A 15,667-nucleotide genomic window follows, 5' to 3' on the forward strand; every position below is an offset into this window, starting at 1 on the left:
CGGAATGTATTAATACAGGGTACTGAGGGTAAATGTGTGTCTTACCCATTGCCTAAAGTAAATTGAAGTTGTGCTCTGATAAAGGGATCTTGTGTTATTGGAATTGTTCCAAAATTACCTACTAAAACTGTAGGCTTTATATTGGGTAATGATATAGCGGACAGTGCAGTTTTTCCACACTAAGATGAAAGCAAAATACTGTGGATGCTGGAAATCTGAAACAAAAACAGAAAATGCTGGAAAAACTCAGCAGGTCTGGCAGCACCTGTGAAGAGAAAAACAGAGTTAATGTCTCGATTCCGTATGACTCTTCTTCAGAGCTAAAGGGATGTACAAATATGATGACATTTATACTGTTTAAGGAGGTGGAACAGGTGAAGCTGGATAGAAGGCCAGCGATAGGTGGGGGCAAAGGAGAGATTGACAAAGATGTCATGGACAAAAGGGCATAGGGGTGTTAATGGTAGTGGTACTGGCTAAAGGAGGTGCTGATGGTGGCATTAAGGTCAGAAAGCAGAATGTGATAATAGCAGGACAAGGGTAAGCACTCTGGAAAGAACAACATGAACAAGTGATAGACGGCCCGGGTGGGGTGGGGGGAGGGGATGACAGTGGGAAAAAAGATCGAAAATAGGATAAAAGGTGGGGCGAAACCTATGAATAAAAATGAAAATAAATAAAAATAAGTGGCTAAAAATTTAAAAACAAAAATTAATATTGAAAAAAGGGGGTAAAAAAGGGGTGAGGATAGAGGAGAGAGTTCATGATCTGAAGTTGTTGAATTCAATATTCAGTCCGGAAGGCTGTAAAGTGCCTAATCAGAAGATGAGGTGCTGTTCCTCCAGTTTGCGTTGGGCTTCACTGGAACAATGCAAGGACGGACATGTGGGCATGAGAGCCGGGTGATGTGTTGAAATGGCAAGCGACAGGGAAGTCTGGGTAATGCTTGCGGACAGACCGAAGGTGTTCCGCAAAGCTGTCACCCAGTCTGCGTTTGGTCACTCCAATGTAGAGGAGACCGCATTGGGAGCAGTGAATGAAGTACACCAAACTGAAGGAGCCCACACCCTGCTTCCTGTAAGGACTACATCCCATTCTCTCAGTTCCTTCACCTTCGTTGCATCTGTTCCAATGGTGCCGCTTTCCAAAATGGTGCTTCTGTCATGTCTTCCTTCTTCCTTAACCGAGGTTTCCCATCTAGTGTGGAAAGAGCCCTCAACCATGTCCAACCCATCTCCCACGCCTCTGCCCTCACACCTTCCTCTCCCTCCCAGAACCAAGATAGGGTCCCCCTTGTCCTCACTTTTCACCCCACCGTTCCCTCCGGGACACCCTGGTCCACTCCTTCATCAACCCCAACACCTCATCCCCCTCCCACAGCACCTTCCCATGCAATCGCAGAAGGTACAACACCTCTCCCTTTACCTCCTCACCATCCAAGGGCCAAACACTCCTTTCAGGTGAAGCAGTGCTTCACTTGTACTTCCTTCAGTTTGGTCTACTGCATTCGCTGCTCCCAATGCGGTCTCCTCTACATTGGAGAAACCAAACGCAGACTGGGTGACCGATTTGTGGAACACCTTCGGTCTGTCCGCAAGCATGACCCAGACCTTCCTGTCGCTTGCCATTTCAACACTCCACCCTGCTCTCATGCCCACATGTCTGTCTTTGGCCTGCTGCAATGTTCCAGTGAAGCTCAACACAAACTGGAGGAACAACACCTCATCTTCCGACTAGGCACTTTACAGCCTTCCAGACTGAATATTGAGTTCAACAACTTCAGACCCTGAACTCTCTCCTCGATCCTCACCCCTTTTTTACCCCCTTTTTTCAATATTCATTTTTATTTTCAAATTTTTAAAATCCACTTATTTTTATTTATTTTCATTTTTATTCATTGTATTATCCCAACCTTTTATCCTATTTTCGATCTTTTTCCCCACCACTGTCCCCTCCCCTCAGCCCACCCCACAAGGGCCATCTATCACTTGTTTATGTTGTTCTTTCCAGAGTGCTTACCCTTGTCCTGCTATTATCACATTCTGCTTTCTTATCTTAATGCCACCATCAGCACCTCCTTTAGCCAGTACCACTACTATTAACACCCCTATGTCCTTTTGTCCATAACATCTTTGTCAATCTCTCCTTTGCCCCAACCTATAGCTCACCTTCTATCCAGCTTCACCCCCCTTAAACAATATAAATTTCATCACTTTTCTACTTCCCTGTAGCTCTGAAGAAGAGTCATACGGACTCGAAACATTAACTCTGTTTTTCTCTCCACACATGCTGTTAGACCTGCTGAGTTTTTCCAGCATTTTCTGTTTTTGTTACAGTTTTTCCACAACCTGGGATGGGATGTCACCATTCTGAAGTTGCTCCTGTGAATAAAAACTCCTTGCCCAATTGTCATCCAGTTGAGTGAAGAGCTGATGCATGTAACAATACTGATGTATCAACCTCAATAATGGACAGTGCAGAAGCAGCAGAAGTGCCTGCAGAATTAAGCATTGTCAATGGAAAGGACTTAAAACAAAAATGATCTGGAAGGGTCAATGACTGGACACTGGATTACAAGTGCTTGCCAATGTTGATAGACAGGGTACATCAGCAGGTATCCAGGGAGGTAGACAATTTGCAAAAGACCATTTAAAGCCCTCAGAGGAGTGGAATGATGTGGCTCATGAATAGCGTGAAAGAGTTGAAGTATTGGAAAGAAAAATAAAAGTCCAGAGTGAGGAAGTGGTTGATATTGCTCAAAGAGAATTAAATAAGACCTGTTTGGAATGGGATCAGGAGAAACTACATGATCTTAAATTGTTCAAAGATCAAACCAAGCAGGAATACCAAACCCTTTGTGTGAACATAAAAAGCATCTCAATAACATCCTTGAAATGGCTGAAAGAAATTTTGATCAGAGAAATGAGCTATTGGTGCGCAAAGAAGCTATTTTAACCTTATTAGCTCAAAATGATATATTACCAAACTTGGGTTTGGAAAATGAGCTCAAAGATGGAGTTATGCCTACGGGTAACCAAGAGGATGATAATTGGGCTGTGGACTTAAATTAAACATTCTTTGCTGAGTTAAAGACCAGGAATATAAGGGAAAAAATGGAAGCTCTGAGTCTTGATAATTCTATGATGTTTAAATTCTGCTAATTCTACTTGTTACATATATTGGTTTTTGTTTTAGTTAAACCTTTGTAAATTTATAATACAATATGTGTAATTGTGGAACAAAATGAAAAGATTATTTGTATAGATTATAATAAGCTATTTGTTAGAAATATTTGTAAAGAAATTGTAAAGAAACCTTCACTGTAGCGAAGCTTTCTTTCTTCCAAGTGGAAAGGTGTTATGAAACTTAACTTGTTGAGTGCGAAGGTTGGGAACTCCAGGTCCTGAGGGACCACGGACTTCATGCACATGCGCAGGCAGGGAGCGGGCTGCACATGCGCAGGCAGGGAGCGGGCTGCACATGCGCAGGCAGGGAGCGGGCTGCACATGCACAGTTCGGCATCTTTGCTTTCTTCAGGCCCAGGACAGGCCCTGTACGCCTGCACCTGGAGGAAAAATAAGGGCATGAAAACCTGAGTCAGTTGACAGGGTGCAGAGTGCCATAGCCAGCAAGTGTCCCAGAGAGAGGGACAAAGGAGGGGGGACAGGGAGAGGTCCCAAAAGGAAGTCGCAGTGTTACGGTCAGGGGAGAAGTGAACTGAGCTTCTTTATCCTCTTCCCGTCTGTCCGTAAGCAGAGATGTTTTGGAATTATTTTTAAAGTTGGCTGTGGTCTAATTTTATAGGTAACACACAGCAAACTCTCATTATGATTAACTCAGAGGTTAGCTTATTTCACATTCAAACCTGAGGTGGGGTGCAATTGTTCGCAACCTCTCACACACATATACATTAAGGAGTATAGAAAAGAGGAAATCTTTACAACTATGGATAACAACAGTTAAAGAACCACAGAAATGAATAATAGTTCAGGTGATTTCCAGAGTCCTGGAAGGCAAAATCCAGACGGTGTTTCTTTTGTGGCGGAGTTCAGTCCAGATGAGCTCCTGGTTGGAGACAGCAACACAAAAATCCTTGAAACAGATGACGATGCTGCACAATGGGATTTCTGTGCTTAGTCTGCTTGGCAGGGGATGATCACAGACATTTAAAATCAAACAGGCTTCAAAGAGTTGAGACACGGTGATCAGCTGCTTGGTCAGTTGGCAGTCCTGCTGTAGCTCTGTTCGATTAGTTGCTAACCACGTCTCTCTCTTTCATGCCGGAGGAGGACCACATCAGGAGCATGAAGCCTGGTGACCCAGCTGTGTACCTGATGACTTACAGAGAGCAGAGAAGACGGAGAAGAGAGCGACTGAAGCTCCTGGCCACGCAAAGGCAGGAGCAGCAACCTCAGAAAGCAGGGGTTGCTGGGGCTCACACACACGCTGCCAATGAGTGACAGCGAGCTGTGGCTAGTCGGCAGACTGAGGGTTTCTCAGTTCTCAACTGAATGTAGAGACTTCAAAAATGGTTATTTGGGTCTTGTGACCTCCCTCCACAAGGCTTTCAAAAGTGTTGTTTATAATATCAATATTATGTTGTTTATAATGACAATATCCAGGCTTGGGCTGACAAGTGGCAAGTAACATTTGCGCCACACAAGTGTCAGGCAATGACCATCTCCAACAAGAGAGAATCCAACCATCGCCCCTTGATGTTCAAAGGCATTACCATCACTGACTCCCCCACAATCAACATCCTGGATGTTGCCATTGACCAGAAACTGAACTGGACTAGCCATATAAATACTGTGGCTACAAGAGCAGGTCAGAGGCTAGGAATCCTGTGATGAGTAACTCACCTCCTTATTCCTCAAAGCCTGTCCACCATCTACAAGGCACAAGTCAGGAGTGTGATGGAATACCCTCCACTTGCCTGGATGAGTGCAGCTCCCACAACACTCAGGAAGCTTGACACCATCCAGGACACAGCAGCTGCTTGATTGTTACCACATCCAGCAATCCACTCCCTCCACCACCGACGCACAGTAGCAGCAGTGTGTAGCATCTACAAGATGCACTGCAGGAATTCACCAAGGCTCCTTAGACAGCACCTTCCAAACCCACGACCACTACTGTCTAGAAGGACAAGGGCAGCAGATAGATGGGAACACCACCAAGTCACTCACCATCCTGACTTGGAAATATATTGCCGTTCCTTCACTGTCGCTGGGTCAAAATCCTGGAACTCCCTTCCTGACAGCACTGTGGGTGTACCTACACCACATGGACTGCAGCGGTTCAAGAAGGCAGCTCACCACCACCTTGTCAAGGGCAACTAGAGATGGGCAATAAATGCTGGTCCAGCCAGCAACGCCCACATCAATGAATGAAAAAAATCTGGTTTCTGGGTCTGGCCTTTGTTTTATGGCTTATAACGTCCCAGTTGTTAACCTAATGAAAAAGTTGCCATCCATGTTGAGTATCTTGTTTTGGGGGAGCCATTGTCTAGGCAGATCCTGTGACTCTGCTAGAGGGGTAAGCTTATCAGGATGCAAATAACATCCACTGTCCCCTCAATGGTCCCCTTTTGAAATGGACCTGGGCAGTCCCAGGTGTGAGATGGGTCTGTTAATAACTCTGTAGGGATAATGAGTTTCAATCTCTACGAATCCCTGGGTTTTGTGATTATAATGTCCTTACAATAGGGTGAGATTCCATAACGATGAGAGGGGGGATGCTTTTGTTTTTCTGACTCCCCTTGGATGCTTCCAGAACAAAGCCAATCCTGTGGTCATGTGACTTGTAGCAGCCATCTTGTTGAGCAGAAAGTCCATTTTAAAAATACGCCAAAAAAAAATAAAGTCTCATGTACACAGTTTTGATTTTTTTCATGTCTGGTGTTATTTCAAAAAGACAAGGGACAAAGGGGATAGAAACAGGTCCGAGTTAAGTTAAGAAAAAAGAAAGGGACAGAGAAACAGGCTCCAAGTGAGAGAAAGAGCTGAGGGGAGCAGACTAAGTAAAGAGGGCCACTGGGGCAAAGCCACCCCTTTGGAGCAGTAGTGTTCTGTTTGGCATGGTCAAACAGCTGAAATTGTGCTTGTGATTCTTGTGACTTGGTGTTTGAGTGTACTTAGGAATCTAGGGGGTCAGAATTTCAGAAGGTGAGATTGAAACACCGCAAGGTGGGCAGTCATTGAAGCCGTCCGAGTTGGAGCAACCTTTGCAGAGAATTCCAAGGCGAGGCCTTTGAAGATGAAGATTGGAAACCCTCGTCAAAGAGATGGAGTTTCAGTGAGATTGGTTGACTCACAGTGTGACTAACGTTTGGGAAAGTTGTTGAGAAATCCATGAAATCTGTTTTGGTCGCATGTGTCATTTATTGTGTAGTGTGGTGTATCCAGCCAGTTTGCCTGTTAATTCACAAGCACCTTACTTACTCTAACTGTTAGAGTATAAGATAAACATTATAAATTGTTTTATCTTTCTGACCCAGTAATGTTGATTTTGTTTTGTTTGTTCAAATCGCGTGGCATCTTGTGGCGTTGTTCTATTAGTGTCTTGAATCTCAAATTTTGTCCACTTTAAACAAAGCATTATTTATCCCCAACCAGATCTCACCAACAACTTGGAGGCCTGGTCAATGATCGTAACATTCCTCATCTCTAGTTTTAGCTCTTTCAATCTTTAACCGACACAAACTCCACTAATCCAGGAATTTGCTGCCCGCATTCTATCCCAAACTAACTCCCATCTCTCTACACTCTCCAACCTCCATGTTCCTTTTAAAATCCTTGTAATTGTTTAAAATTTCCTCCAAGGCCTTAATCTACCTTCCTCTGCAACAGTGTTTTTTTTTATTCTTTCAAAGGATTTGGAAGTCACTGGCAAGGTCAGCATTTGTTACCCATACCTATATTGCCTTTGAACTGAGTGGCTATGTCAGATGGCAGTTAAGAGTCAACCACATTGCTGTGGGTCTGGAGTCACATATAGAGCAGACCAGGTAAGGGTGGCAGATTTAACCATATTATGGCGGCTATATAAAGCCCAAATTGTTTGGCTAGAAGTGCATATCTGACATTGGCATTTTCCCAACAATGTGGAAAATCTTCCACATATGTCCTGTCCACAAAACAGCAGTACAATTTCAACCCGGCCAGTTACCACCCCATCAGTCTACTCTCCATCATCAGCAAAGTGATGGAAGGGGTCATAAACAGTGTTATCAAGCAGCACTTACTCAGCAATAACCTACTCACTGACACTCAGTTTGGGTTCTACTCGGCTCCTGACCTCATTACAGCCTTGGTCCAAACATGGACAAAAAAGAGCTGAACTCAAGATGTGAGTGTGTGTGTCAGCCTTGACATCAAGGCAGCATTTGACCAAGCGTGGCATCAAGGAGCCCTCGCAAAATTGAAGTCAATGGGAATCAGGGGAGTACAATCCATTGGTTGGAGCCATACCTGGCACAAATGACGATAGCTCTCGTTTTTGGAAGCCAAATCATCTTAACTCCGAGACATTGCTGTAGGAATTCCTCAGGGTAACGTCCTTGGCCCAACTGTCTTCAGCTGCTTCATCCTTCCATCATAAGGTCAGAAGTGGGGATGTTCGCTGATGATTGCACAATGTTCAGCACCATTTGCAACTCCTCAGATACTGAAGCAGCCCATGTCCAAATGCAGCAAGACCTGGACGATAAATGGCAATGAACATATTTTCCACACAAGTGTCAGGCAATGACCTTCAGCAAGAGAGAATCCAACCATCACCCCTTGACGTTCAGAAGCATTACCATCACTGAATCCCCCACTATCAACATCCGGGGGGCTACCATTGACCAGAAACTGAACTGGACTAGCCACATAAATACTGTGGCTACAAGAGCAGGTCAGAGGCTAGGAATGATCTGACAGGTAACACATCTCCTGACTCCCTAAAGCCTGTCCCTCATCTACAAGGCAAAATTCAGGAGTGTGATAGAATACTCCCCACTTGTCTGGATGAGTGCAGGTCTAACGACACTTAAGAAGCTTGACACCGTCCAGGACAAAGCAGCCCAGTTGATTGGTACCACAGCCACAAAACATTCACTGCCCCCAGCAGCTACACACAGTGGCAGCAGTGTGTACCATCTATATGCACTGCAGGAACTCACCAAGACTCCTCAGACAGCACCTTCCAAACACATGACCACTACTATCTAGAAAGACAAGGGCTGCAGATAGATGGGAACACCAGCACCTGGAAGTTCCCCTCCAAGTAACTCACCATCCTCACTTGGAAATATATCACCGTTCCTTCACTGTCAAATGGGTCAAAATCCTGGAACTCCCTCCCTAACAGCACTGTGGGTGTACCTACACCACATGGACTGCAGTGGTTCAAGAAGGCAGCTCACCACCACCTTCTGAAGGGCAATTAGGTATGGGCAATAAATGCTGGCCCAGCCAGCGATGCTCACACCCCATGAACAAAAAAAAACGTCCTTCAGAGCTCTCACCATTTAAATTGAAATTCTGTGAATTTTATTTTTGTCTGTCGAGTACAAGGCACCAATAGCCAACATTATCAATACATGAATAGAATCCCACTTTTGAGGAAGGAATTTTTGGGCAGTGGCATTACTCATGTCTGTAGTTGCTTCTCAAAATATTGTTGTAGAATAGTTTCCAATTCCTCCTCAGAGTAATCCCTCACTTGGAGACTTGTTCCATTTTCGGCCCCTCGAATCATTGCAGAGAGAACTGTGGGAAACAAATGGCTTGAGTCAATCTCTTCTCAATTTCTGTAATTGTTTTTAACACGTGACTGGAATTACAGTTGCTCATAGTGTTAGCTCATGGTGTAGTGACTACAACAGTGTTACTGACTGCCCCAAGGTGATGATACATTGATTAGTTTCTGTTCCCCAGACACAAGTCACCTCTCAAACTTTGGAGCCATTATTCATTAGTCAGAAGCTTTTGCCTCTGCAAAGGACATCTCAGCCAACCTCATCCTTGAACTCACAAGAGAGTCAACTGGATAGTGACTGAGGTAGAAACATTAGCCAATTTCTCAGGGATGTTAAAGTAAATGAAGATACCCATAAAAGAACATGTGAAATAGGAGCAGAGCCGAGTGGATGACCCATCTTGGCCTCCTCCTCTGGAGGTCCCCGGCATCACAGATGTCAATCTTCAGCCAATTCAATTCACTCCACGTGATATCAAAACATCTGTGCGCACTGGACATAAAGCCTATGGGCCTCTGACAACATTCCCGCTGTAGTGCTGAAGATTTGTACTCCAGGATAAACTGAACATCGCTGCAGGAATTCCTCAGGGTAGTGTTGTTGGCCCAACTATCTGCAGCTGCTTCAGAAATGACCTTCCCTCCAGCAGAAAGTCAGAAGTGGGAATGTTTGCTGATGATTTCAGTGTTCAGACCCATTAACCAAAACACCCACTATCAACATCCTGAGGGTCACCAATGGTTAGAAGATTAACTGGACCAGCCACATAAATACTCTGGCAACAAGGGCAGGTCAGAGGCTGGGAATTCTGCAGCGAATAACTCACCTCCTGACTCCATAAAGCCTGTCCACCATCTACAAGGCGCAAATGTAAAGAACACATTTTTATTTTTTCTTGGACTGTGACTTTTAAAATTACCATGGCTGCAGTTTAAAAGAGATGGTCACTGGAGCAGGAAGAATAAAATCTACAGTGTTGCTATCTCCTGGAACTGCGTGCGCCAGGTTGGACAGAATGGTGCTGGAAAGGAGACCTGGTTTAAGAGAGAACTGCCTAGCGACAGCATTTTGATTGGCTCTTGACCAAGTGGCCAGGTTCTGTGTGAGGATGGTGCAGTAGATCAGTTCCTAGCCTGAAAAGAGGAAAGACCTGAAATCTCTCTCTCGTATTTTGTAAGACTCCAGTAATCCTGCCATAATAGCTAGCTGGCTATTCCTCACATCGCTGTATGCTGCTTTTGTGAGAATCTCTATCCTGAGAAACCCCAGTCCGGAAGAAAAGGGCAAAAATCAACAGTAGAGACATTAAAAACAAGTTTCAACCAGAGAAGCACAGACAACAAGTGTTGGGAGATGACTTCGTGTCAGCCACAACAACCTGCAAGGAATTTGGAAGAAAGCAATCAAAGTCAATCCATCTAATCCTGAACCCCGGATTGGTTCTATTGAACTGTTTTATCTCACCCTTAAAACCCATATTTTGTGTGGCCTGTGTGTGTGTTTGTGTAGGGGTTTAAAAAGGGGTAAAGTTTAAGTTATTGAGTTAGAAGTTAAGCAGTTCATATTTCTTTCATTTGCCACTGGTTGCAGACAATTTGTTCAATAAACAGTGACTTCCTTATTAAGTTTACAAACCTGGTGCTCATATTCTGTTAACCTAAATTAAACAGTTAAGTAGAATTGGGGCAATCTGGTAGTTAGGTCAAAATTTTCACATTTGTCATGGCTCAGGGAACAGTGAGGCCTGATAGTACAGCGCACTATCCCCAGTGAGTCGTGACACAAGTCAGGAGTGTGATGGAATAATCTCCACTTGCCTGGATAAGTGCAGCTCCAACAACGCTCAAGAGGCTTGACACCATTTAGTAGAAAGCAGCCTACTTATTTGGCACCCCATCCACCACCTTAAACATTTGCTCCTTCTATCATCGATGCACAGTGGCAGCAATGTATAACAATCAAAAGATGTACTGCAGCAGCTCATCAAGCCTGTGACCTTTACATCCTAGAATGACAAGGACAGCAGATACACAAGGACACCACCATCACCTGCAAGATCTCTCCCAAGCAACACCATTCTGACTTGGAACTAAATCACCATTCCTTTACTGTTGCTGGGTCAAAACCTTGAAACTCCCTCCCGAACAATGCTGTGGGTGTACCTAGACCAGATTGTTGCAATCTGGTTCATAATTCATGTGTTTTAGAATACAACTTTCAGTTTTAGGAAAATAACTTCTGGTTTGGTTTGGTTAGGGAATTGGAACTTTTCAATGCAAGTTAAATGATAAACAAACCTAAGGCAGTTAGCAAATCAAAAGGTTGGAGCCATTAAGACATCAGCCAGAAAGGAAAGATCGTAAGCAGCAGGGAGCTTGTCCTTAGCTTCATAATGGTGCCAATAAGACTGGGAAGCATAGTCCTGTCTTTGTTAGAACTACAAGTTATTCATATGGTTTCCCAATATCAAGGAAAGCTTTGGAATTAAAAGGTAGTTCATTTGCATTTCATTTCTATTTGGGACAGGCAGTGTGCATCATGTTGCAATAGAGATCATAATTCAGGGTGCAGCCTTGGTTAGAAGCTTATTTTCTTTAGTTTATCTGGTGTGTTTGTTGACAGAAACAGGCAGTTCAGTTTGGTTTGTGAGGAAGAGGCAGCTGGAATATTTTCTCTAGCTTCCAGCTGTGGAAGAAATCTACAGTGGTCCTCATAGAGCATTATGACAGAGTTGGCTTGGAAACCTGTGGGAAGGTAGTTGGATATCTGACAACCTGAACAAGGAGCTGATGCATCCACAGTTGTGCAGTGTATGAAGGAAAAGATGGAGGGCCATGGAGGAATAGTTGGAATACTAAGGAGAATTTGGGTTCATTCCAGGAAATGTGAATGAGCCTTCAAGATTTCATAAGATATGGGAACTCTTCGTGGGGGAAAGAGTAAAAAGATAGAACTGAGTTTATAGCAGAAGTCTTTATCGGCTATAGTGTTGCTCATGATGCATGCCTTGCTTAATTTCTATTTAAAATATGTGAAATCTTGTGGTAGTTGGTTAATGCCATTCCGTTGGTTACTTGCTGGGTATTCGGACTTCTTTAAATGTTAACGGTTCCTAACATCATCGTGACAAGCTGGGATGGTACTGGTTCAAGATAGCGAATCGCCACCACCTTCTCAAGGGCAATTAGGGATAGGCAATAAATGGTGGCCATGCCTCCAGTTTGTGAACAAATAGAAAAACGCAATAATCTGAAGTTTAGAAATCCTGGCAATTTTCAGTACATGAGCTAGATTTATGCAACTGTTTGTTCCAAGTAGTGGAATTTTTGGAAGGAAGTTGGTCCATTATACGATTGTAAAGCATGCTGGATTTATTCTGGCTCAGTGAGCCAATGTGCATTTTAACCAGAGCTCACATTTCTTTCCATGTCGAGGAACATGGATTGAAGGGCTTCGTACATGTTTGAAGATTTTCTACTTACTCATGTTGCAGATACTCACGGTGTTTTGATGATGTTCTGAACAAACACAAAATCTTCTTGTTCATGGCTACAGCTCTTCCAAGTTCATAACCAACACCTAAGGAAGGCTGGGTGACCTCTGCCACTATTACTGCCGAGGAGAAAGACATTTCATTACATAGAAGAACCCAGAACTCTGGGTAAATTAAAGAATACTGCACAGGAATTAATTATCATCCCTCTCAGTGAGTACTAAGGCATGCAGAATAAAATTTGCAGGTTTTTATCCTGTATGGGCCAAGTTATCTTATCAGCCACAGTGGCAATAGGATTTCTACAACTGATGGCACTCTTCGGGGATCTGTACTGGGGCCAATGATTTGGATGAAGGGAATGAGGGCGTTGAACTGAAGTTTGCAGATGACACCATGTTAGAAGACACAGTTAAGTTGTGGATGGGAACAGCAAGTTACACAAAGACATTGATAGGTTAGGTGAATGGGCACAACTTTTGGGGCTCAATGTGGGGAAATGCAAGGACATCCGCTTTGGATCCAAGGATCACAGAATCAGTGCAGAAGAGGCCCTTCGGCCCATCGAGTCTGTACCAACACGCGAGAAGCACCTGACCTACCTACCTAATCCCATTTACCAGCACTTGGCCCATAGCCTTGAATGTTATGACATGCCAAGTGCTCATCCAGGTACTTTTTAAAGGATGTGAGGCAACCCGCCTCCACCACCCTCCCAGGCAGCGCATTCCAGACCGTCACCACCCTCTGGGTAAAAAAGTTTTTCCTCATATCCCCCCTAAACCTCCTGCCCCTCACCTTGAACTTATGCCCCCTTGTGACTGACCCTTCAACTAAGGGGAACAGCTGCTACCTATCCACCCTGTCCATGCCCCTCATAATCTTGTACACCTCGATCAGGTCGCCCCCTCAGTGTTCTCTGCTCCAACAAAAACAACCCAATCACATACTTCCTATAATGTGGCAACCAGAACTGCACACAGTACTCCAGCTGTGGCCTCACCAAGGTTCTATCCAACTCCAACATGACCTCCCTACTTTTGTAATTTATGCCTTGATTGATAAAGGCAAGTGTCCCATATGCCTTTTTCACCACCCCACTAACATGCCCCTCTGAGAAATCAAAGAATTTTTAAATGATGAGGGACTGTAGAGGAACAAAGAGATTTAGGAGTCCAAGTACACAAGGGCATTGGTACAAAAAAGCAATTAAAGCAGCTATTGGAATGCTAGTCTTTATCTCAAAGGAACACAGAAATAGGATTAGGCCATTTAGTCCCTCAGCATCTGCCCTGTCAAGCCCTTGAAGTATTCCATATGTTTCAATGAGATCACTTCTCGTTCTTCTGAATTCCAGGGAAAATCTACTCAATGTCTCTTCATAGGACAGTCCCCTTCATCTTAAGACCTGTCTGGCAAACATTTCTTGCAGTCTCTCCAGACCAAGTAGGTCCTTCCTCATGTAAGGACAACAAAACTATACACTACGCTAACCCAATTCCATGACCTGAAATATCCACAGCCTAAATTCTGCTCCATGAAGAGGAACATAGGAACGTAAGACTCACGAGAGGAGGTAGGCCATTCAGCCCTTCAAGGCTGCTCCACCATTCAGTAAGATTGTTGCTGATCCGGTTGTGGTCTCAACACCACATTCCTGTCTGACCCCCAAAAACCCTGACTCTGTGGTCTATCAAGTCTGCCTTCAATAATTTCAATGACCCACAGACTAACAATTCAGAAAAAAGGGATGCAACATTCTCTTATATGTACAAACCAAACTCACCATCTGCCTGCTTCAGCCACATCAAATCCCTATCATGGATATATCTATCCTCAGTCGTCACTCCATCCTCACCTGTGATAAAGCAGACAGAGAATGAACACTAACTCTGCAAATAAATTAAAGCAAATAAACAAAGTGAATGATATCATCCTCAGATAAACACATCAGTGGGGGAGGGGGGGCAAAGAGGGAGGGAGGGAGGAGGGGGGGCAAAGAGGGAGGGAGGGAGGGAGGAGGGGGCAAAGAGGGAGGGAGGGAGGGAGGGGGGCAAAGAGGGAGGGAGGGAGGGGGGCAAAGAGGGAGGGAGGGAGGGGGGCAAAGAGGGAGGGAGGGAGGGAGGAGGGGGCAAAGAGGGAGGGAGGGAGGGAGGAGGGGGCAAAGAGGGAGGGAGGGAGGGAGGAGGGGGCAAAGAGGGAGGGAGGGAGGAGGGCAAAGAGGGAGGGAGGAGGGGGCAAAGAGGGAGGGAGGGGGGGGGCAAAGAGGGAGGGAGGGAGGGAGGAGGGGGCAAAGAGGGAGGGAGGGAGGGAGGAGGGGGCAAAGAGGGAGGGAGGGAGGGGGGCAAAGAGGGAGGGAGGGAGGGAGGGAGGGGGGCAAAGAGGGAGGGAGGGAGGGAGGGGGGCAAAGAGGGAGGGAGGGAGGGGGGCAAAGAGGGAGGGAGGGAGGGAGGGGGGCAAAGAGGGAGGGAGGGAGGGAGGGGGGCAAAGAGGGAGGGAGGGAGGGAGGGGGGCAAAGAGGGAGGGAGGGAGGGAGGGGGGCAAAGAGGGAGGGAGGGAGGGGGGCAAAGAGGGAGGGAGGGAGGGAGGGGGGCAAAGAGGGAGGGAGGGAGGGAGGGGGGCAAGGAGGGAGGGAGGGAGGGAGGGGGGCAAAGAGGGAGGGAGGGAGGGAGGGGGGCAAAGAGGGAGGGAGGGAGGGAGGGGGGCAAAGAGGGAGGGAGGGAGGGAGGGAGGGGGGCAAAGAGGGAGGGAGGGGGGCAAAGAGGGAGGGAGGGAGGGGGGCAAAGAGGGAGGGAGGTGGAGGGGGCAGTTGGTGAGGAATCTGAACTCACTTTTCACATTTAAATCCGGGTTCCCGATGTGCTCTGTAAAAACTTTTCCAAATCTCTTCAAGTTGCTGATAATCCGGGAGTAAATCTCCACATCCTGTCTCCCTCCGCGGATACTCCCACAGAAATAAATCCCCAAACTCATCCTCCGCTTTTCCCGCGCTTTGCTCGACGCCTTTATCAACGATGGCGCCGTACCTGGTAAATGTTTTCACTGAGTTTAACCCTTGTAAAAATTTATATTTTCGCATAGTTGTTCTTTTGATTGTACAGTCATCAGTGGTTTAGTAAAATTAAATTTTTAACATTCCTCAGTTTAACTCGGTGCCAGTATCAAACATGGCGGACGGGGCTGGTAACTGAAAATAACGGTCAGGGGGCGGGGCTTGCATGCGCAGGCGCGGGAAATGCAAGATGGCGGCTGCCGCCGGGGACTGGGAGAGAGTGGAGGAGAAGGCAGAGAGGGTGCAGGAGGAGGAGATGGGGAAGGCGGAGGGGAAGGCAGAGAGGGTGCCGGAGGAGGAGGAGGGGAAGGTGGAAGAGGAGGAGAAGGTGGAGGAGGAGGAGAAGGTGGAGGAGGAGGGGAAGGTGGAGGAGGAG

At 45.8% G+C, this 15,667-nt stretch overlaps 1 protein-coding gene across 1 annotated transcript; it reads right to left on the bottom strand.

Annotated features, from left to right (window-relative positions):
• Positions 1 to 8,514: 8,514 nt before the first annotated feature.
• On the bottom strand, positions 8,515 to 15,403 carry dnph1 (2'-deoxynucleoside 5'-phosphate N-hydrolase 1). The gene is made up of 4 exons (XM_078542796.1): positions 15,071 to 15,403; positions 14,026 to 14,097; positions 12,248 to 12,358; positions 8,515 to 8,756 (listed from the first exon to the last, which is right to left on the bottom strand). The coding sequence occupies exons 1-4, from the start codon at positions 15,210 to 15,212 to the stop codon at positions 8,638 to 8,640; spliced, it is 444 nt and encodes a 147-aa protein (XP_078398922.1). The 5' UTR covers positions 15,213 to 15,403; the 3' UTR covers positions 8,515 to 8,637.
• Between the last annotated feature and the right edge of the window lie 264 nt (positions 15,404 to 15,667).

Source organism: Cetorhinus maximus, chromosome 5 (assembly GCF_964194155.1).
Source record: "Cetorhinus maximus chromosome 5, sCetMax3.hap1.1, whole genome shotgun sequence".
NCBI lineage: Eukaryota > Metazoa > Chordata > Chondrichthyes > Lamniformes > Cetorhinidae > Cetorhinus > Cetorhinus maximus.

What these genes read in the sequence shown, in the direction of transcription:
- dnph1 (XM_078542796.1), bottom strand. Translation starts at nt 15,212, where the DNA reads ATGAGTTTGGGGATTTATTTCTGTGGGAGTATCCGCGGAGGGAGACAG. An exon ending in CCCGGATTTAAATGTGAAAA is followed by an intron (nt 14,098 to 15,070) that starts GTGAGTTCAGAT and finishes GCTTTATCACAG; the next exon opens with GTGAGGATGGAGTGACGACT. An exon ending in CAGAACATCATCAAAACACC is followed by an intron (nt 8,757 to 12,247) that starts GTGAGTATCTGC and finishes TGTTTCCCACAG; the next exon opens with TTCTCTCTGCAATGATTCGA.